The following is a 23,753-nucleotide window of genomic DNA, read 5'->3' on the forward strand; positions in this document are numbered from 1 at the left end:
CTCTCAGTTAATTAGGGAGAAGGGGTGGTGCCATTTGGATTCTTACCACCTCCGGTACCAACATTTCAAGGGCTAGCCTATACCCAGGGTTGGGAATATGAGAAGAGATGGGGCAACATCAGATGAGTAAATAAATATTATTTATTTGTTGGCCTCCTCGGCTGCTCTTCTCCAAAGAGGTCTTGGGGCAGCTTAGAACAATTTCACGGTTAAACTACCCTTACAATAAATATGACATAATTAAAATACTAAAACTGTGCAATTAAAAATTATTTAACAAAGAGCACACTCCATCACTGCACCGTCCCCAGTGAGCATGGGATTACAACAGATGGAACCCTAGCCTTTGATTTAATGTGAAGTTTTACAAAACTGAGTGTAAGTGCCATCGGGTTCACTGCAGTGAAAGTGGTACACACTGGGGGAAGATTATTCCAGGGGTGTACATGTCTGAATCTGGCAAAAAAAAAAAGCACAAACCTGAACTGTTTCAATAAAAGAGCCATCTTGTTTACTTTGCAGCCTGCATTGTTTACTGGAAGTCCCTTGCTGTCCAACTGAACTGTTTTTAAAATTTTGTAAGAAAACTGTCCCATTTAACAGTGATGAGGTAAGTACCCCCAGTACACTGGAGAAGGAGCCTTGGACATTTGATGGGTTTAGAACCTCAGAATCCTTAGTGTAAAGACAGGGAAGGCAAAAGTCCCTATTTGTGAAAGGGTATGTAGGGTATACAGAGTATGTAGGGTATACAGAGGCAAGAGTGCATCAGGAGAGCCAGCTGTTCTGTCTTTAAGATGCAGGCAAAGGCTTTCAAAACAGACTTTTGCCAGCATGTGTTGGTACAGGTATGGCTGCTTTAACTGTTGCTGAGTAGGACTTGGACTATGATGGGGGGTCCATTGATCCTTAAAGATCAGTTGTGCAGCTTGGAATCCCTGTTAAAAAAGAAGGCACCCCAGGAGCCCTGACAAATTCAGGATGTCCAAGTGGCATCTGTAGCACCAAGTACCTTTTACCTACCACTGGTCCATGCCTGCAGACTTCAGGAAGGGATTGTTGGCTCCGAGTTACCCAGAAACATGTCAGACTGGAAAACCCTTTAATGTTTTTTGTTACTTCGAAATCATGTAGATGATATTACCTACATAAAAACTCATGTTTTTTCAATAGAAATCTCTTAATCTAGATTAGATAACTTCAGTGTGCTTTACATGGGGCTGCCTTTGAAGACTGCATACTGTAGTTGGTACAGAATGCTGCAGCTAGTGTTGACTGGAGTGGAGCTTAGAGACTACATCACTCCAGGCTTGTGTCATCCACACTGGTTTCCAATGGATTTATGGGCTGAATTCAAGGTTCTAGTGTTGATATTTAAAGTCCTGTACTGCCTGAGGCTAACATATCCATACATCCCATATGAATGTACTTGCTCAATTCTGTCATCGTAGGAGGCCTTGGGTTGGTTGCTCTCACATCTGAAGCTAAGTGGTTGGCGACCTGATAAAAGACTTTCTTGGTTATGGCACCAAAACTTTGGAACTTGCTCCTCAAGAAAATTGTTCAGTCTCTCCCATCAGTGTTTCCCACTAGCAGGCGAATACTTTTTTGTTTTGTTTGGCAAACACCCCCTCCCTCCAATAAAGGATATTGGCCCTCCTCCCAGGTTTTGTCTTTTTAATGAATTTTTAAAATAATGTTAATCTTGGTTTTAAGTGTTCTAATGGTTCTCTAATGGTTTATACACTTCTACCCTGATCAGGCATAAAAATGTTTCAAATACATAAATTCATTTAGTGTTAAAGCTGCAACTGGACTGTCCTAATAAGAGTTTTTTAACAACTACTAACAGGCCTACCCTTTCATAATTCCCTGTTCTAAAGTGCAGTGCCTTGTAGTTGCTGTTTTCCCCCTCACGAAATGAAAGGAGGCAAGAATCCAAATGAGCAAAAATATTTTCCAGGCAAATGCTCACATATTCTCCCCCCCCACCACCACACACACACACACTTTTCCTTTTCATACTTAAAACAGGCATCTCAGGAAAAATATATGGCTGTTGTGCAACTTGCCTGTTTAAACACATAAAAGGCTGCCACTCCCAGAATGCACTGCAGTGGAATGTAACACTATTAAGCCATGTCATCATCCTCCCCATCTCCTATTTATTCCTACCTGAGGAGGGAATGAGATTGGGGACACCTTGAATAGCCATTTATTTCTGGTCAGTGATGGGTAAAGAAAACATACCTTCCAGCTATGCAAGTGCAGCTGCAGCTTTGTTACGGCAAGGCATCCCTTTCTTCTTTACTTTCTGGGGCCTTAGCCCAGTTCAAAGCTGCGCTTCTCCTTAATGAACACAACAATCTCACCCAATTAAGAATAAAGGGCTATGCCACATCAGGGGCTGTACATGTGCATATGAGAAAAAGGAAGATGGAAGAATACCACATTGATGCGTAAAGGTGGACCTGCTATGAAATTCCTTCAGGTAACAGATGGGGGGAGGTAAAATATTTAGGAGGAAAAATATTTTTGATTAAATTATCTCCATTCTACAAAACACTATATATACAGCTGATTTTTCAAAATATATATACTCTTTTATGTACAAATCTTTCAACTAACTAACTCCAGCTTACAAATTACACAATTCAACATTAGCAACTTCGAAAATTATAAATTACAAGATTCAAAGTTACACCAGCCACAAAACAACACCCCAACGGTTAATGTTTTTCCAGCAATAAATTATAGATACTGTCCCCCACCTCCTTATGTGATCAGCATTTCGCAACCCTCCAGCCACAGCCATCATCTGCACCAAACTTGTACCAGTTTTCATTCTTTGTCATATGCAAACATGCTTTTTAACCAGTGTATTATGTTCTCCACTGTCCTGTCTACCGTCCCTGTTTTCATGCCTTTCATTTGTTGAAACCTAAGAAGCGCAAGGTGTAACACTATCACCAGGTTTATGATCCGTGCGGTGGTCCATGGCAGACTCCTAGCCCTTTTCCTAGTCTGTAGGCCTACTCTTACTCGTTGCGCCTTTTTCTCATGTTCCGGATTTTGGGGGGGGGGGGGAGGTGATCTGTGTGTTAAGTACATCCAACAAGAGGCAGATCTAGCTCATACAGGAAATTCTGCAGTGCAAGTCACACTCAAATGAACAGGAGTTTCCCAAGGCCACAATCAATGAGGTTCTCTCAGGGAAACTACCCACTGATTTAGGCCCTGTATTCATTTAGTGGTCAAGGAGCACCACTGTGATCTCCCATCTCAAGCATAAAAAACTGTCCTGCACATAGAGGTGGAAGGTTTGCAGACTCCAGCTGGATTCCTTTGTTCACTGACCTTTTCAGCAAAATCATATTACTAGCTTGCATCCACACGTGCATTCATACTTCTTCCTATGTATTTCTCTGTGGCAGGTAACATTTTGTCAGAACCGAGGAGTGTGAGCACCAATGGCCCAAAGTCCTAGAGTAATGGTCAAGGGGAGATTGGAACATTTCTCACAATCTGCTATCTCTGAGGTCAGGGATTTGCTGACACATCAGAGATGTGAAATTCTAACCATTTCCCTAGCCTCATCATGGGTTTAAAATACTTCCAAGGCAAGTACAGAAGCATATGCCTCAGTATAATTCTGCAAAGCAGCTACCAGGTTGGAAACACAGGGCTGTATTCATGCTACGTATTGATTTTAGGTGTTCTCTCTCCACAAGCAACTGTAGTTCTGCAAGCGGGGCTAGGGATGTCTAAGAAACCTTCTCAGCACCTTCCCCAAATGACTATTCCCAAAATTCTTTAGGGAAAAAACATTAAAAGGTTTTGTGACATCAAATTTCTAGTGCACACTGCTCTTAATTCCAGGGCAAATTCCTCATTCAAGTGCTTTTGCAAACCCTGGAAAAAGCTAACCCAGTTTGCTGAGAGCTGGGAAGCATCATGTGTCCCTTCTATCGTTTCTAGTTGCGCCATGTAATCCGCTAGGAAGCATCCTTCAGAAAAAATCAGACAACCGCTGAACACTGCAATCCGTGCAAGCACAAAGAGCACTTTGCTATCAGGAGTGCCCTTCAGCCCCCATCCCAAGAGTCTCATCTTTCGTTTATGAACACACAGGCGCGGGAACAGAAACATTCCAGCCCATCTGATTGTGGAGACAGTATGCAAATAATTCCTGTGCTAAAACTTCAGAGAGAAAAGGAAACATGCCTATGGGCAGAGCTACAGTGCCTCGCTGGGACTCTTGCCGCTCCCTTTGAGTTGCAGAAGCACAATAAATTATTTTTATTTTTTAAATTTATATGAATATGAATTATGCCAAAGAAGCCACTTTATGCAAATTCCCTTAACTTGCAGAACTTGCACAAATTGGAGAATTCAGATATGTGTGTATTTTGTGCATGGGGAAAGGAGGTAGATCGCAACATGCCTCCACAGAGAGGATTTCCTCCATCCAGGCTCTCAGATGGGAGTGGGATTTTTCAGAGCATTCACATGTCAGCGTTCTCCGTCCAGCGCACCTGCTGTTGCCCATCATGGTTTCACATGATTCACTCTGATGTTTCCAGGGCCTGATTTGCACTGATCTTTCCTCAGATATCAGAGTCAAAGTGGATTTCCTCACAAGGTGGATGGGGAGGGGCAGATGTCATGCCATTTTCCATCCTTATCCCTTCACAGCCACCATGTCCCATCCCCTACCCCTGGCCACCGGAAGACTGTTCTTGGCTTTTAAAAAAGAATTGGTAGTCGTTCAAATGCGATACCATCACTATAGTGATATACTTACTTCTGGATTTTTTTAAACTTTCAAAAACCCTCTAATGGCACAGGGGAATGGTGCGCACAAGGACATAGGAGTAAAGAATGATGAATTAGCCTGTGCGGGTACTCTGCATGCGCAGCAGCAGTGAGTCTACAGCAGGGAATCATTTCCGTGCAGACGTAGCCCAGCTGCTTGTTGCAGGCTAGCCCTCTGTGACTTCAGCTTGACTGTTCATCCATATAATTGCCAGCTCTTGGCCATGAATGCCAGACATCTGCCTTCAGCCTTGAGAACTTCATGAGCATTGAGCATGGAAGGAACGCAGGAAAGCTGCTTTCCATGCAAGGCCACCTCCCTGGTGGGTCTGAGCAGATCACAGGAGTGGCTCCCAATTTTGCTATTGTGATGTAGTGCATTTGGATGAGAGGTGAGTCATTGTCTGACTGTGCCGGCATCCCCACCTCCGCCTCTAATGGACCAAACAAGGACGCCAGCTCTGGCAATTGCCTTCAGTGAAGGGCTCTGCTCTGTCTATCATTGTGCTGGAAAAGGAAGTACCTGCAGAATATGCTGCAAAAAGAGCTGTGCCTAGGCCTGAATCTTTACACACAAGGGTCACTCTGGGATCAAAGGGAGGCTGACTGGAACCCCTCTCTGACTAGAATGACAAGGCACCAGGAAGAAATATTAACTGGACATATACACTGCCTCCCAATCTGTTTCCTGGCTCAATTCAGCATGCTGATGTTGACCTTTATAGCTTTATATGGGGTGAGACCAGCACACTCCCTTACATATCTACCCAGCATAGTCTATGGTCATTTTCTGAGATCCTGCTTTGGGTGCCCCTGCTTTCTGAGATTAGATGGGTGACAACCCAGGACAGGGCCTTCTTAGTCATGGCACCATGTCTGGAACTCTCTCCTCAGGGAAACTTGTCTGTTCCCTTCTGTTGTCATCTTCCACCAGCAGGTGAAGATTTGTATTGTTTGGGAGATACTCTGGCCCACATTCTATTTGACTGTGTAAAATTCTCAAAAAATCCCCAGCCCCTCTTGGACTATTTCAAGAAATGTTAATCAGGTGTGAATGAGAAACTTGCTGTAAGCAAGGTGTTGAATGAGGATAATTCAACCCAAATTGTGTTTCTGTTAAAAATTTCTAGATAATTTTTTTTGTATATGACTCAAGTCGTACCTAAATATTTAGAGATGTAGTTGATTTAAAGCTGATACTCTGTATATTGTTATCTCTATATGTATATTCCACTTTTACTATTGAATCTAGTAATTATGCCAATAAAGGTATTCTGATTTGATCTGTTTTGTTTGGGATTCCCTCAGTGATCCTTCCTTCTTGCCCTATGTTTCCATTGTCGTTATGTTTTTGTATGTGTATTTTAGTTTTGGCCTAATTATGCCTTATTCTCTATAACATTTTTAGGATGTGTTTATGCAATGTTCATTTAAACTGTTAGCCACATGGTTGCCCTGATTAGGGCAAAAATGTGGAGTATAAAATTTGTAATAAATAAACAGACAGACAAGCAGGCAGATATAAAGTGATGTTTTATACCAAATCTGGTTCAATTAGGGTTGGTAGCCATTTACTGCCAACTTCCAAGACTTTTTGGGGACAGGCCAGGAATGCTGTTGCAGTACACAACAACATCACTTCCTGCTACGTACAGGAAAGTGACATCATGGCAATACTTCTGGAATTCCTCAAATAACTATGGTTTTACCATAGAGATTTGGAGAATTCCTAGAGTTCTGCTATGATGTCACTTCTGGTTCTGTAAAAGGAAATCACACTGTGACCACAGAAGTCCGGTAGCAGTAGGAAGATCTAGCTGCTTTAAGTGAAATGTTTTCTACTCTGACATATCTTCCCAAAGTCTTATTCCTGTTTTCATTTTTTAAATGTCAAGAAATTAAGTAATCTGTAAAGTAACTAAATTTACTCCAGATTAAGTGTCTATGTAATGCATACAATGGAAAGGAGAATTTTTTTCATTCCAAGATACTTACATGCTAATCTAGGCAATTCCAAAAAGAGTAACAGTCTGTAGGTGCATTAACTATAGATGTGCTTAGCCCAATTATGCTTATGCAAGAAGTTAATGAAATCCACTCAATAGACTCAAAGATACCTCTCCTTTTTATTATCTCTTCACCCATTCCAGAGCTTATTTAAAAAATAAATTCTGGCAGAATAACATGGACTTCTTGCATATTTTAACACCCTTCAAAGGACAATGTCCAGGGAAGGCAGGGAGTTTTTGTACTGTCATCATAGTACTCTTGGACAATAAAAAATGGAGGAGCCCCAAGCCACTCAAATAATTTTGAATGGGATATAGGGCCTGGGATCATCCCAGTCAACAACCCAAGGTACAGGTGGATGATGAATACTGGGGAAAAGCTCATGACTTACCTGATTACAGGTGTTAATATCCACACCATTCCTTAGGTGATCCAGTGCTTTGTCCAGGTTCCCAGATCGTGCTGCCCGAAGAAAGCTAGTTGCTGCATCGGCCTTGGAGGGAAAAGAGAAAGAGAGCAGTCAACAAGAGTATTTTGCCACCCTGGCTAACCCAGGCCTAATTTCCACTAAAGCGGCAGACTTATACCGGTGCTTTCACATTTGTTGTCTCCATAGTGGGTTTTAAAAAAATGTGCAAGGATTTCTTTTATCTGGGGAAACAGTTCTTTACAAGCCAAAGAGCTCTTGACTCTGGTCCAGCTGATACATGCAGGTCTGTGAAATTTTCAAGAGGAGAGAAATGCTCTCAACAATTACTCCTTCTCTCAGATTCAGGTCTTTGTAGATGACAATTGTCCAATGCGAGTGTCAACTGGTAGCATTTTGGTTTCCCCAAAACCCAGGAACCATCCCTAAATACAATATGCATTATACCTTTCAGCTCAGTTTTGTTCTACATGGATCCAGTTCAGATCATTGAAACAAACAAGGTATTTTAATTAACATGTGTTCAGAGTAAAAGAGACCAACACAGCTACCCACTTGAGAGTAAAAGAGATGAGTCAGAAGTGTGAAACCATCCGTTATCTTTTCATGCCAGCTACCAGTATGCATCAGTGTTTGACCAGTATTTCAGCTAAAACAACAGGTCACAAGGAATATGTGCTGCCAGTGAAAATGGTGGTCCTGTGTTGCATTTTCCTCTTGCTCCCTGTATGGGGTTGCCAAAGCTCTCATTACAATGGGAAACATTTCACAGGCAGCCTGCACTTCCCTACAAAGCTCCTTTGGGTGGCTGTAGAAAAACAATTGCCATCATTGCATTCAATGGAACATTGTTTCCAGAAAAAAAACCTGGAAGTGACAGTATGTCACTCTGAGAAATGACAGAAACTCTGGAAGTCATGCCTAGTCATATGTAACAACTGTTCCCCCTGACTCCCCCTCCCATCTCCCACCAGATGCCAGCCATTAGCTGGCAACCCTACCACTGTGGTATATCATACAGCTTCCTTCATGTCCTGGCATCATTCTATACTATATATATTAATATCCTTGGCTAATGACTAGAGGGGTCTTTGTGGCCTTGTTTTTGGGCAAAAAGGCAGGATATAAATTTCGTAAATAAATAAATAAAGTGCACATGTGATAACATTATGACATGACATAAACTGTACGACTGATGATGGAAATGGGCCCCCATTTTCAGCAGGAGTCTTTCTTTTCATATAAAATACTGTTTTACCCTCCAGGCACATATTAACCAAACAAACAGTTCCTTTGGTCAACAGGAATGCACTTTCATCTCATCTGATTAGAAATAAATTCACAACTTTAAATTTCAAGTTTCAAATTTTACTGCTGAAATTTTCAACATTTTTAAATATCTGAAATGAACTACAATAAAAAAAACAACCAACAAATGGCATATCCAGAGCCAGCAGAGACCAGGGAGATTTGGGTTCAAGTCCCTGCTTAACTGTGCTTACTGCCCTGAGCTCACTGGAAGAAAGTCAGGATAAAAAGATAATAGACCGGAATAGCATCACTAGAATACTGTTCTCAATCACAAGAGATTATTAGATTAATAACATTCATGAGGAGGAAACTACAACATATCAAAACACTGAGCTCTTCTACCTCTTCCCAATTAATAGATTCCATTAAAACTTAGACTATGGGAGCGTTCACATGTGCTAAGTAATGCAGTTTTATTCCAAAATCTAATTAAGGAACTCATTATGAATATGTCTTTTATTTAGTGGTTTTGCATATTTTGTTTAGAAGCTGTTGATTTCATTAGCTAGTTCCACTCCAGAACATATTGTACCATTCCTATTACAGACGGATGCTAACATTTGGATGCAATTAAAGGCAAAACTGAAAAAGGTACTGGGAGACCTATAAATGGCATGCCCAAGTGGTTTTTATTGGTCAATAGCATCCATGTGGGGATTCCGATTCAGATTGGGAGTAGTGTGTAAGGGGGTGTGTTAAAATGAACCTCGATCAAATTGTCAAATTGTTGACTTTTATGGTGGAGAAGTCTTTAAGTTTTATTGTTGATGCATTTTTAACCTTTTAATGCATTACCTTCCCTTTTACAGACTGCTAGTGTATAGCAGTGCATCTAAAATTTTGGTCTAAATGACCGTAAATAAAGATCGAACCTCGATCATTTCCCCAGTCTCATACACCTCTTCACAACGGATACTATTATTTATTTATTTATTTATTTATTTATTTATTTATTTATTTATATTTAAATTTATATACCACCATTTTCAAATACTCACGGCAGTTTACAATGGAAGAATAAAACAACCCATCCCATAAAACCCCAATTACAATACGTTAAAAGAAGGCGATGCATTGGAGTTAACCCCAGGTTATGAAGTTCCACAGGTCCATGTAATCTGATAAAGTTGTCATCCATCTCTATTTCTCCTTTTCATCAATAAGAAAATGTGATGGATATGCTGAACATCTGTTGGATGACAAATTTATTTAATGACCTTCAACTCAATCTAAACATGATAGAAGGTTGGCTCACCATTTGGGGGAGTTCATTTAAATCTTCCCTTATCTTTGGATGTTAGATTTCCATAGCTCAAGGTATCTTTAATCCATTTTAGTTAGTATACCAGTTGCACCCCTTCTTGAAAAGGAATGACATTCCTTCCGTTATCCATGTTCTGGTCAAGCCAAAGTTACATTATACTGTATTTGGAGCTGCCTTTGAACACCTTTCACAGTCCAAAATGCTATGGAAAGATCAGGAGGCTCACATCAGGATGAGGGCCCTTGCTAGTGATACCACTTCTGGTGAGACTCAGAAGTAACATGGTTTAATCACAGAGCTTGGGGCAAGTGCTAGAGTGGCCCAATGTGATGATGCCACTTCCAGGTCACACTAGAAGCGACAACATGGTGTCAATACAACACCAATCCTCCCCCTGTATCTCCCAGCATTTCCCCAGCCACCCAACTGAATGGTGGTAAGCAAAGCTGTCAGAGGAGGTGAGATTTCCTGGTAAAATGGGAGATCTGTCCTCCCTAAGGCCATACCACAATGCTGCATGACCTACAATGGCTTTCATTTAGGTTCTGGGCACAATTCAAAATTCTGACTTGTGCCTATAAAACAGTCAGAGCTTGGGGGACTGTTCCCCTACAAGCGTGTCAGTTCACTTGCTCTTCTCCAGGGTCCCTCATGAGCTATGGTAGAATATCAGAACATAAGAAGAGCCCTGTTAGATCAAACCCACAGTCCATATAGCATCACATCCAATTTTCCCAGTTATAACAGTTTGTGGGGTGGTACAAGATGCCATAGACTAGAGGCCAAGACCTTCCCCTGATATTGTCTCCTAGCACTGGTATTCATAGATTTTCTGCCTCTGAATGTGGAGGTCCTCTTTAGTCACCATGCCTGGTAGCTAGCCACTGGTAGACCTAACCAGGATCTGTCCAATCCTCTTTCAAAGCTGTCAATGCCTGTAGTCATCACTACATCCGCTGGCTGTGAGTGCCCACTGAGTAAAGAAGTACTTCCTTTCATCTGTCCAGACTCTCTTGCGCCCATCAACTTCAGTGGATGCCCCATGTCTCCAGGAAGGAAGTGGGGGAGTTCTCTCTAGCTACTCTCTCTAGCCCATGCATCTTAAAATAGTTGCAGGATCCTGGATTGAAAACACTCTCTTCACCATGGTAGAATTCTCTTCCCAGGAAAGGTATCCAGACAAGGATGCAATGTCTGAACAAACAACATCCCATCAAGGCTTACAAACAATATCTGTAAGCCTTGATGGGAATCCTACATGTTCATTTTGGCATACAAATAGTCCTTCCACAAAGGAAAAAATGTGCATATACTGCCTCACATGGCACACATTGTCAGGTCCAACTGAGTTTTGTTTGCTTTGGCATTTTCCATTCTTGCTCGCTCTCCACTTGAAGTTACTTACCCATAATCCTCTAAATCTTCTGGGATGCTGCTTGAAGAGGAGAGAACTTGTACTCACTTATACACTATTGATTGACCCATCTATCTAATTTTCTGTTTTGCTTTCCACTGTAACATATTTCTCCAAGTTCAGCCGGAGAACAAAGCATTACAGTATCCGCTGGGGCTTTCCAGCTCGATAATTCTTGACCACCAGCTGCCAGAGACTGGGTAGGATTGCCTGACATCCCATTAATGAGAATAGGAAAGAAGGGGAAGAAAGAAACACCGGAAGCCAGTGAGGAAGTCAAGCTTAGGTAATCCTAGGATTCAGGATCCAATTGCTCCTGGGGCTTCCACATACTGATAGAAAGAGATCCTGCATCGAGCGGAATCAGATCTATCCCCAAACAAATAAGGAGATTATTTAACAACTGTTAAGTTAAACTTGTTCATTTCCTACCACTATGTTTTTAAAAATAGCTTGCCCTTTAAAAATAATTATTTTTTCAGACAACTCTAACTACCCAGATAGCAAAGGCCAGAGTAATGAAATTTCAGTGGCAGGCAGTGTTCCTGGGGAGGAAAAGTACTATCGTTCATGCGCATATGCATGCCCATGGATTATCACTCTTCCAAGAAGAAACACCTTGTGCTGAACATTTGAGACAGTTTAAAAGCAGATGGATAGCAATACTGGGTTGTTGAAAAATCATTTCAGCATTAATAGTAATATTATTGAAGCATGGATGCTCAGGGGCACACATATCCTGATAACAAGTTTGTTTTCAGAGGATTCTTTAAAAAATTAAGGGCTCCAAAAACCCGCAAAGCCTGTTCAGAAAGGACAGTAAGACGAAAAGAAATGAGATCATACAAATGTCTCTGCCTAGCCACTTCTGACTCTTTAAAGCGCCAAGTCTCTTTAAGCCCTGGGAACAGACTTCAGACCTCTGGGAAGTAGTATTTCATCCCACACACACTGGTGTTGTTCAGCTCTCTTGTTGGCCTGCCTTGCACAGCCCAAACGAAATAAACCAGATCTGAACTCTTACAAAAGCCTGCAGGAATGGAACCATCAGCGCCACACCGGAAACGGAGCAGGCAGGTGCCCAACAGTGGGGAGGTAACCGAGACACTCAGGCTATAATTAACTGTGCACTTCTTGAACAGGATCTTAGGTCAGAATGAGAGGCCCCTGAGCTCAAGAGAGGAACAAGACGGGAGAAGGACAAAAACTGTCAACACACAGAGGAAAGCGATTTATGAATGGAATGGGACCATCCATAACCTCTAAGCATTTGAAACAGTTTTCCTCACCCCTCCTCCTCACCAACTGCAAGCTAGTAACGTGGCAGGCAAGCTGGTGGAACCATCAGACTTTTGGCACAGCAGTTCCCTCCCTGAAAAGTGTCAAGCAAAGGTACAGGCTAGAGAAACTCTCTTCTTGTTGATGCTTGTTAATAAAGTGTGCAGAAGGCAGGCACACCACAGAACTAGCAAAGAGGCCTGTATTGAAAAGTACAAAGGTAAAACAGAATCTCACCAAACAGTCTGGGACTAACAGAAAGAGGCAAGCAGGAGACCCACACAACAGACAGGAAACCAGGGCTACTGTAAGTCATTTTAGTATTTGGGGCAGGGGGGAAAACAAATGCCAGTTTTTCTACTACTACATCCCTCCTCCTCGTAGCATTCATGGGATACATATGGCTTATTTTAAAACTGCTTATTCCAAATCAATGTTCTAGTTTCTCCACTACCTTAAATACAACCCAGAGTCATACCTTGGAGATACATTCCCACTGGAGAGAACACATGAAGCTGCCTCATACTGAATCAGACCATCAGTCCATCAATGTCAGAATTGTCCACTCATACTGGCAGTGGCTCTCCAGGGTCTCAGGTGGAGGCATTTCACAATCCCTGATTCTGTCAACTGGAGATGCTGAGGATTTAACCTGGACCTTCTGCATGCCAAGCAACTGCTCTACCACTGAATCACTGCCCCTCTCAACTTACTCCAGTTTCCAGCTGGTGGCGTTTTCCTTGCAATATATTTTTTCTAAAGCTCTTTTAAGTCTCCATCCTTTGGGGCATTTCTATTAAGAGAAGGCCGGTCATTTTTTGCAGATTTCCCAACCACTGTAGATCTCCATGTGGTCCCTCAGGCTGTTCCCGTGGATCTCCTGTCTCCCCACAGCAGCTTAGGAAGATTTTCAGCTGCAGGAGGGTGTTTCTGTGTGTGTTGGGGGTCTTTCTGCCATCTTCTCTTAATAGAGATTTACCAAGGGATCGAAGCCAGTAGGTGCATACAGTCTGAACGCTGGAAATGCAAGAGAGACAGCAGAAGAGAGATTATTCAGCCACAAGTACATTCAGCACACTTTCACAGTCTTATCTCATCCTTCCTCTGAGGAGTTCAGGATAATGCATGTGATTCTCTCTTCCTCTACTGCTATCTTCACAACAGCCCTATGCAACAGGTTAGGCAGGAGAGCGTGGCCGGCCCAAGGCTGCCCAGTGAGCTTGAGGCCTGAGGGCCTAACCCTATTAACACAGTATCCTCAGATTTTTCTGTTTGAAATAATGCCATCAGCTATGCTATCTAGGCACCATTGACAAACACCCATGGCTCAACGCCATTGTATATATGGGAATTTAGCTCTGTGTCTTGGCCTGCCCCTTGTATTCAGAACCGAGGGACAAATCCCTGGCCAAGTCATGCTTCACTTCTGACTCTTACAAACTAACCTATGTTTTGTATAGGATAGCACTTTTTGCTCTGGCTGCCAAGAAGACCCAACCTAAATCACTTTTACAAGAGTCCCCATCTTGATATATTAATTTTATTTATCTTACACTGTGACACATCTTTTTATTTTTACCGTTCTCATGTATCAACCGGAGAAATGCTGCTTTATTTCTGTATTTTATTGTCCAGATTTTGCTTTGTAAAGGCCTTTGGTCATATGCAATAAATATTTCTCACACTATCAATCTCCCCAGATACACCCTCAGCTCATGCTGGAAGCCATAGTATAGAGGTTCTCTGGGCACATTTACGTCTGGTTCAGATTGGACTCCCACTAGACCTGCCAACTCTGTTGGGAATTTCCTGGGAAACTGAGGTTGGAGCCTGGGAGGAAAGAGTTTGGGGAGAAGAACCTCAGCAGGATATGATGTCATAAATTCTGCCCCCAAAGCAGCCATTTTCTCCAGGGGAACTGATCTCTGTCATCTGGACGGTAGTTCTAAGAGAGGTCTTTCCTGTAGGTTGGCAGCCCTAGCCTCCAGCATGGGACAAGGATTCTTGCACTTCCTTTCTGTGCTGCTTTCCCAGCCTAAAATGTCCCCAGGATGCTATTTGCCTGATGGAGGCTCCCCATGTACACATAAGTCTCTGTAGCAGGGCAAGTCAGAGAGCCTGGGGGGGCTGTCTCAGGTCATGAAAATGGCATAGGACAAACCTAGGTCACTTCTTCCCCCCTACCAAAGTCCTGAGAGCCAGCATGGTTAAGAGTAGAAGAAAAAGGTCTCAAGTTGGCGATGGCGAAGTGATTTAATGTTTCAAACAATTTCACAATGTCCAAAACAATTTCAAAACACTCAGGCATAGTCCATTTTCAATATCTTCATCAGTGAATTTTCAATATTGTAATAACTCAATCTTATCTAATAATGTTTTTTATTATTGTTGGAAATAACTTGGTCTCTTATAATGTCTTGGGTATATAGTTCAATCCTAAACTGATCGCATAATATCCAAATTTGTATGGGTCTACTAATATTAACATCACTATGTGTAATTCTTCTATAGCAGTGACGGATGATTGTTGGGATCGAACTAGTAACCCTGTCTTTAGGGATCACCACATTAAAAAGATGTACCCCTGGCATCCTTTTAAATCATTGAAACAGTGTGAAGGGGGCTGTTACGATGTGTCCGGAGCAACTAATTTGCATTAGTGAGAACAGCCGCAAAAATCTGCAGTTCCTCAACTTCTGAAGTCCAGTTGGCGTGGTGGTGGTTACTGGACTGACTGCCAATTATTTGATGGCAGCCAAAGGCCACCGGTATTATACACTCTGAAAAATGTTCTTATGCAAGTGGAAACATCTCTTTTGCTATTGCATCATGGAGTCCTCTCTGAGGCACAGGACTAGCCTCGGGGAGGGAGTTGTGAGGAAAGGGGGTGAGTAAGAAGCTCTTAAGTGTCCCTGCACTAAGCATGTGATTGACAGCTCTGTGTTGGGAAATACCTGGAGACCTTGGGGGTGGAGGCAGGAATGGGCAGGATTTGGGGTGGGAAGGGACCTCAGTGGAGTATAATGCTATGGAGCCCTCCCTCCAAAGCAGCCATTTTCTCCAAGGGAACTGATAGCTGTCGCATGGAGATTAGCTGTAAAATTGGGGATCCCCAAGTTCCACCTGGAGACTGGCATCCCTATCACAGACACAGTCTTGTTGGGGAAGGGAGCAGGGTGTGAGTCCTTTATGCTCCAATGAGCTCCGGCAGCTGCAGAAAGACTTGGAGCATGAAGAAGCTGTCCTCCATCTTTCCAGGCACCAGCAAGAAAATGACCCAGAGGCCTCTGCAGCATTGCCTATGGAGAGGGTCCCCTATTCCTGGTGAAAGCAGAGGTAGGAAAGCATCACTGACTAGTGATAGGATCTCTGCCAGGCTATGGGGTAGGTCTGCCAGCTCCCAATATGGAAATACCTGGAGATTCTGGGGATGGAGTCTGGAGAAGGTGAGGGGTTTTTTTTTTGGGGGGGGTGAATGGACTTCACTGGGGCATAATGCCTTTGGATCCACCTTCTAAAGTGGCTATTTTGTCCAGGTGAACTGATCTGTCACCTGGAAACCTGTTGCAATAGTGGGAGATCTAATCAAGCCTTCTTTTGTTGAATTGTCAGCCCTTTCTGAAAATTCTAATAAACTTTTATGGAGAAGGAGAAACAGAAAAGAGTAGAAATCCAGGTATGATGGATATTGGGTCAGACAAAACTAGTCCCTTTAGAGGAATTCAGAGCAAAGACTTGGAAGCTCCAGAGAAGGACTCAGCTTGAAAACCAGGGCTGGATAAGAAGGGGATAGGGGTGTCAGTACCCAGGTGGGACCTGGGGATCCCCTGGAATTAGAGCTCATCTCCAGGCTAAAGTGATCAGTTTCCCTGGAGAAAATGGCGCTTTGGATGGTGAATTCTGTAGTATTATACCGAGGTCCCTCCCTGCCGCAAATCCTGCCCACTCCTAGCTCCACCCCAAAGTACTTCCCAATCCTGAGCTGGCAACCCTAGAGGGGGAAGGAAAGGATAGTCCAGATTTTTCACACACAAATGGAACAAGGAGTTTAACAGCAGCACCCCCAGCAATTCCCCATAACTGTGCTCCAGAATAGCTAATAGCCATTAACAAGCCGATGCTTTAGGGATTTGTTTAGTTTCCCTTTAACACCATCTTTGTTGCTGAACACATCTTGTAGCTGTGAACCCCATACATTGATTCACTTCTATGGATGATACTACCGAGTCTGACAATCTTATATTTCAAAATAACACAATGTACATGCATTATATGTAAGATAGAAAGCTGCAGCGAATCACTGCTTCTCACTATATGTAAATGCAGAAACAGGTGCAAGCATAAGACTGCCAGACCACAGGTAGGTTTTGCATTAAGCCTTCCACATGCTCCAGAGGAGAAGTTTCCAAGTCCACCAGATATTACTGTCCCTGTGACCTCAGATCTCCTACCCAGCTATACGCGGCTGCTGCCTGCTCCCCCCCCCCCCCCAAACTATCCTCAATCCTTCCTTCTGTTTACAGCTCAGCCAGCAGAGGCCAGCCTGACTTGGCCCCATTTGGCAATGCTGACCACATGTGATTGCTCAGGGCTCCACAAACAGCTGCTGCCAGCAGCCCCGGGATTTCTGTCCAGAATGGGAAGCCCAGTTCCCTGCAGGGTAGCGATGGTGGAGGAAGCAGAATGACTCTAGTGTTTGAACTCCGTGGGGAAATGAACAGCTGGAGACTGCGGTATGGAAAATGGATCTTGGAGCTCATAAGAAAGGCACTGCACAGCGTTCAGCTACCTACGTTATTGTCTAACAGCAACCAAGACATGAGACACCCCCCCCCCCAACAGAGCTCTGAACTTTCAAGCACTGTTTTGTGGCTCAGCAACTCGTAAGACCCGAGAGGCAACGATCTGCTCTGGAAAAATAAGCAGCTCAAAAGGAAGAGTTGCCCAGCACGCCTGCCTATCAAGATGTCAAAAAGTGACTCCCATAAAACACCGCATCAGCCAGCCCAAGAAAGAGACTCCCATAAAACACCTCCCAGCCTCTGAGATGTAAACACATGCGCGCGCATACACAGACACTGCAAAGCACAGGCGGAATTGCTCTCGCTGCCTGGTTCTAACAGTAAGGTCCTTCCCAGGCCAGAGCAGAGCTGCTTGGGGGCTAAGAAGAAGAGTGAAAACCAGGGAGAAGAGATTTTGCACGAAGCAGAAGCAGGTGGTATACTCACGGTAGACTCTGGACCAGACTTGCCCTGCCGTGCTGCCATAGCCCAGCGCTCGAGTCGAAACCTGAGCCCAATTTCCTTCTCTCCCTTTCCTGCCCCTGCTATTCGCCACCTTTGGGAGATCCAGAGTGTGGCATTGCATCCTGTCTAAAAATACAGACTGCCTTCCTCCCGCCAGGGCAGCCTCTGCAGGGTGAGCCAGATGCTAATGGAATATGTTCCTTTTTCCTTCTCCCCATTATTATGTCAGGCAGAGAAATTTAATAGCTGCCTGCCTCCCAGCAACAAGCTGCCGGCTGCCAACCCATGGCAGTATGGGTCATCGCTGCCAGTGCCAGTGCCACCCGGGGGAATGGCTGAATGGAGAAGCAGCTGGCAACCCTGCCAGAAGCAAACAGGGCCAGGGAATTTGGCCACCCAAAGGGGGGGGGGACAGCCCCAGAAGCACCACTCTTCTCACTAAAGAACTGCTAAAGAGCACCTGGGGTGGGGGGGGGAGTTCTCCTCTACAAATGCATTTTAGTGAATAGGAGCTGTTCCGAAGCAACATCATTCATCTGTGCAGGATAAGTTCTCAGCAGATTTTGTCTCGCTAACCAGTAAGGATGCCAGTCCCTAGGTGGGACCTGGGGATCCCCTGGAATTATAGCTCATCTACAGACGAAAGAGATCCATTTCCTTGCAGAAAATGGCGGCTTTGGAGGATGGACTCCATGGTATTATAGGCCAGGGGTAGTCAACCTGTGGTTCTCCAGATGTCCATGGACTACAATTCCTATGAGCCCCTGCCAGCAAATGCTGGCAGGGGCTCATGGGAATTGTAGTCCATGGACATCTGGAGGACCACAGGTTGACTACCCCTGTTATAGGCCACTGAGGTCCCTGCCCAGTCCTGGCTCCACCCGCAAAGTCAGAGCTGGCAACCCTACTACTCAGGCATCACTCCCCCACTATGCTATCGTTGACAGTGCCTTCACATCCAGAGCCTGAGATTGCAGCTTCACTATGGGAGGAAATTGGCACCACTGTCCCCTCGTGCCCACTTTCTATTCCTTCCCACTGCAAAAAGAAAGAAAAAAAATTGTGGGAAAGCAGGACCATTTTGTAAGATCAGTTAGCCTGGAATTCAGTAACACTGGACTAGCAGAAGATCTCCAGATGCTACCTGGAGGTTGGCAACCCTAAGAAGAGGCCATAGAATTAATGCCACACAGTTGTACAGCTTGGGACTGGTCACTGACATGAAATCAAAGGCTCAGAGAGAGCAATATCTTTAGCTAGCGAATATATCAGTGGGCAAATGGCCAACATGGACTTTGCAAAAGGAAAGTCCTGGCCTATTAGAATTTATCGAGGACATAGAACAATCAAGCAGCCAGGATTTCCCCAAAGGCAGGAGGGTCTGGATTCTCATAACAGGCTTTGGATAAGGTTCATGAACAAAAGTTCAGAAAATTTAGCATCTCTAGAACAGGACAATAAGTTCTCTTTGCTAGCCTTTGCAGAGAAGTGAAAATAGTATGACTGGGGAGTAGCTCCTCATAAAGTGTACGCTCCCCTGTCTTTGGACTAGGGGGTGTGGCCTGGAGAGGGCGGGGCTTGGGGAGGGAAGAAACCTCAGCAGGGTATAATAGCATAGAGTCTACCCTCCAAAGCAGTCGGTTTCTCAACCAGGGTTTCATGAAACCCTGGGGTTTCTTGACGGCCCTGGAAGGGTTTTCTGAATGAGTGGGAATTAATTAATTATTTATATATTTTTTAAATGTATTGGGTGACATGACTATATATGGTCATGTTGATCTCCCCCCCCACACACACACACACCCAATGACCAATGATGGACCTGAAAGGGGCAGGAAGAAGAGGGGACTTAGGTGGGCATGTGCTCAGCTATGCTTCCCAGCAGTATTCTGCACCATCATGCTATTTCTGGGGTTTCTCAAAGCCTGAAGAAAGTTTCAGGGGTTTCCCAACCATAAAAAGGCTCCAAGGGAACTGATCTGTGTCGCATGAAGATCAGATCCAATTCAAGAAGACCTGCAGGGCACACCTGGAGGTTGGCAACAAAGGCCATTTAGGACACACTATAGAAAGCAAACTTCTCTCTGATTGTTTTCTCGTGTCTGTTTCCAGCCTCAGTGTTATGAGGCTGAGGGTACTTTTTTAGTCATCACAAAGACAAGACGAGAGTGAATGATCTGTAGATTTATTGGAAATATTCTAATCACTGTACTCCAAAATAAACTATGAATCACACGCAAAACATTCACTGATGGGAGGATGGAAACAGACCTAATATTTTTAGGGCACTGGGATTGATTTAGAAAGCCACTGACTTTGCTCAAACAGGCCTTTTCCTCCAAAAGACCAGTTCTGCCACTCTGCAGTAAGACCAGGATGGACTGCGCAGTGTCAAGGCATCCATCATGTCACCCACACCTCACACCACAATCCTCAAAACAGCTTTACATTAAAAAAATTATTATATGAATAGTTTTTAGTAATGTGATGCATGACCACATAAACATACATGTGCCTTTTTTAATTTTTAAAAACTGACCTCATATCTGAAGCATGGGGGGGAAGCAGGGACTATACTGATGCTTGAACCATTCTCTGGTTTGTTAGTATGTGCATTCATTATCTAAATTGCAAATCTCCTTTTTGCTTCTAAGCCAGTGGTCAATTTCAGTTTAGTTTCTGTGAAAGAACACTTGCATAATTTTATGGTTGGGGGTCACCACAACATGAGGAATTGTATTAAAGGGTGAGAACCATTGTTCTAAGCTTTTCTCCCCATGTTCAAATGTTGGTCAATTTGAAAGATAGCTTTTGCTTCTAGATTTTGTGAGCAAAAGGATTTAGGCTCTTGCAGTACCCAGTTCATAACATTAGCTACTCATGGACCAGTGTCAAGAAGAAAAAGGAGTTTTCTAAGGAACTTAAAAAAAACCCTACTGTCACAGGTCAGGCTCAGAATACTAAGGGTCAGGGCCAGATGCTCTCAGAATTTCTCAAGCTTTGACCATGACCTATTAAATCTTGAAAAGGAATAGGGCAGAAATCCTTTCTTATAGCACTAAAGCAACGTAATAGTTTGTGCAGATAACCAGACCATGTCAAGGAAAGCTCTCTTCCCTGCCTATTCCATATCTACTTATCATAGAATTGTCAACTTCCAGCTGGAGGCTAGAAAACCCTAGAACAATTGGTCTCCAAATTACAAGAGCAGTTCGCCAGAAGAAAATGGCTACTTTGGAAGTGAATCTTTATCATATTATACTCTATGGAAGTCCCTCCCCTTCCCACACCCCACCCTTCCCAGGAAGGCATCCTCAACTCTTGTTAGACAGCAAGGAGAAATTTACTATTTTATTATTTGTATTTATATGCCACTTCCCCAAGGCTCAGGGCAGCACAAACAAGTTAAAAATACAATATAATATAAGCAAGTTTAAAATTTAAAAACCTTCAATTTAAAATATAATTTATAATTATTTAAAACAATAAATAACCCCAGCCTGCTTGATTTGTCTCCTATTCCAATCTCCAGTGCAATTTATTTGGGGAGGTTCAGGCAGAGAGGCCAGCAGTATTTTTGATATGATCTTTAGGCCTCAACCATAGGCCTGATAGAACAGCTGTTTTGTAAGCCCTGTGTTTAAGGTCCCACAGGGCTCTGTTCTCACTAGGCAGAAAGTTCCACCAGGCCACGGGCAATGCTGAAAAGGCCCTGTCTCTAGTAAGTTTTTTTCTGTATGATAGCTACAGAGAGACATGTTGCAAAATGTTTGGATTCTGGAGCATGACAATCACCATCTCATAGCAAAGGCCAGACAAAAAAAGAGACAGCCTCCAGAAGTGCAAGCAAAGATCTGAGGCTAGTAGTGAGACACGGATCTTTCATGTTAACTTTTGTGGGGGTTGCATAAAGAGGAATCTGTCCTCTCAAAGCAACTCTAGGTACTTGAGCCAAAAAAGCTACTTGGGGGGTGGGGGTGGGGAAGCTAGATTCTTCCCATAGTAACAAAACAGCTGACATTGGCCTACTCTTGTGGCTGTTTTTAGGATGAATTCTAACCACAGACATCTCACACAGTTTAGCTCTGTGACTGACCCCTCCTCCTGCCACAGGCTCATCATTTAATTGATAGGCATGTTGCTAGTAAATTCAATCATAAACAAATAATTGGAAGAGCAAAACCTTATAGTAGCTTTGTCCTCTTCTCCGGAAGATGCAAATAATAGTTATTGAGCTAATGTACATGCAACACTGTGAACCCTCAGAAAGTGGTTGCGTAAATGTTTACAAAGATGGAGGCCAAAATACATACTGTACCACAAGCTACATTTCTGCAGCCCTGGTGATATCTCAAGTCAGGCATATTCTGATGTCCTGTGCTCCCCACACAGTTCTTGTCATCTGAAATAGCTTCAGAAGTTGTGATTTGCTCTGTTGGGGGCAGCACATACACTGATGATCAATGTATCATATTTCTACACTGAGGCAAAGACTCTGAGGCTTTAAAAATATATATATCAAGGCCATTTCTGTTTAGGGAAATCGTGCCATGTTCCTGATTCAAACTGGAACTGAGCATGCCTGGGAGACACATTACTTCGGAAACACACCTCTCCCCCCTGACCTGGGGCTATCCTCAGAGAAAATGCAGACTGTAGTTAGCATGTCTGTCAGGTCTGCATACCCCTTGGGATTTGCTCCTCGAATCCTCAGCTCAAAACATCCATTTTTCTACCACCACCACCCCAATTTCCCCTATTTACTCCAAAATGAAATCCACATAAAACCAAAGCTTTGTGAGTTGTCCAACAGGCTTCCAAATAGTGGTATGACAAACACATTGTGTTCTGTAGGAGCTGGATGTGTGTAGGCTTCTCAAGCATGAGTCAGTTCTTGTGAGGAAGATAAACTCAAACATGATTCACGACAGGATGATTCTTAAAAATATGGGGATAATTCTTTAAAATACGAGGATGATACAGGTAGTATATGAAATAGAGTAAGGACTAGGGAGAGCCGGGTTCCCCAAATCAGTCAAGAAACTGATTGTGTGACCTTGGTCCAGTCACTCACCTCGCAAGGCTGTTACAAAGATAACCATGGAGATGAGAACCACGTAGCATCCGCTTCTTAGAGAAAGAGTAGGAGAAAAGTCTAGCCAAAAATATTTATTAATTCATTTCAATATTCATACCCTGCTTTGCTCCCCACTGGTGACCCAGAACAACTCCAGTCCTTTATTTTTTTTTTCCTCACAACAACCCTGTGAGGTAGTTCAGGCTGAGAAACAGTAACTGGCCCAAGGTCACCCAGTGCAGCTCCATGGGAGAATGGGGATTCAACCCTGGGATTTCCAGGTCCTGACTCACCACTCTAATCACAACAGCACACTGCCTGTGGGATACAAGTGATTTCCATGAAATGAAATTTAACTCCTCTAAAACAAAATACTAATCTAAGACAAAAGAACTTCCCAGCAGATTGCTTAGATTACTTCCCATTACTTAGTAAAAGTACATGGCAGCATTTTGGTTTTTTGCCTCAGGTACCCAAATGCCTTGGACTGGCCTCGATCCAGGGGAAAATTCAGCAAAGAGCATAAGCCCTCTTGGCTCCCAAACACCCATGACTGAAGCAACCATATTGAAAGTCACAAACGCCCAGCACTTACAGTCCTCAGAAACCTGTAACAACTGCTACTATTGTGTTTCACGTTCCTCAAGTATTTAAACAAGGGAAACTAAAGATCCCTAAATGAAACAAAAACGCATTTATCAGAGCCCACAGACATTGCAAAAAGTAATGGGTCCCAAGATGCCTGCCTTCTTTTAGCTCAGATCAATGCCTGTGTCTGGCCTCCCCACCCCTTCCTAAGAACTCTGTACTGGGCTGATAAGGGAAGGTTCCTGAGAATTGCTCCCTCTTTCACGAGGCAGACACATTTATCAGCTTCAAGACGCTGAGCACAGTACTAGGAATACTCATCA

The 23,753-nt window shown here is 43.4% G+C and overlaps 1 protein-coding gene across 6 annotated transcripts in view; it reads right to left on the reverse strand.

The window, feature by feature from the left end:
* The window catches only part of ANK1 (ankyrin 1), a 169,149-nt gene that overhangs the window by 78,160 nt on the left and 67,236 nt on the right, over positions 1–23,753 (reverse strand). For 5 of the 6 annotated variants that reach the window (XR_013225981.1, XM_077306434.1, XM_077306435.1 and 2 more), the window contains exon 2: positions 7,217–7,318. Coding sequence is in view for 5 of the 6 variants with exons in the window: in XM_077306434.1 (XP_077162549.1) it covers positions 7,217–7,318 (102 nt within the window). In the remaining variant the exon portion in view is untranslated. Of the gene's footprint in view, positions 1–7,216; positions 7,319–12,997; positions 13,046–23,753 lie in introns of those variants that run through there. The other variant, XM_077306437.1, reaches the window with a different exon arrangement.

Source organism: Paroedura picta, chromosome 12, assembly GCF_049243985.1.
Source record: "Paroedura picta isolate Pp20150507F chromosome 12, Ppicta_v3.0, whole genome shotgun sequence".
In the NCBI taxonomy this organism is placed as follows: domain Eukaryota; kingdom Metazoa; phylum Chordata; class Lepidosauria; order Squamata; family Gekkonidae; genus Paroedura; species Paroedura picta.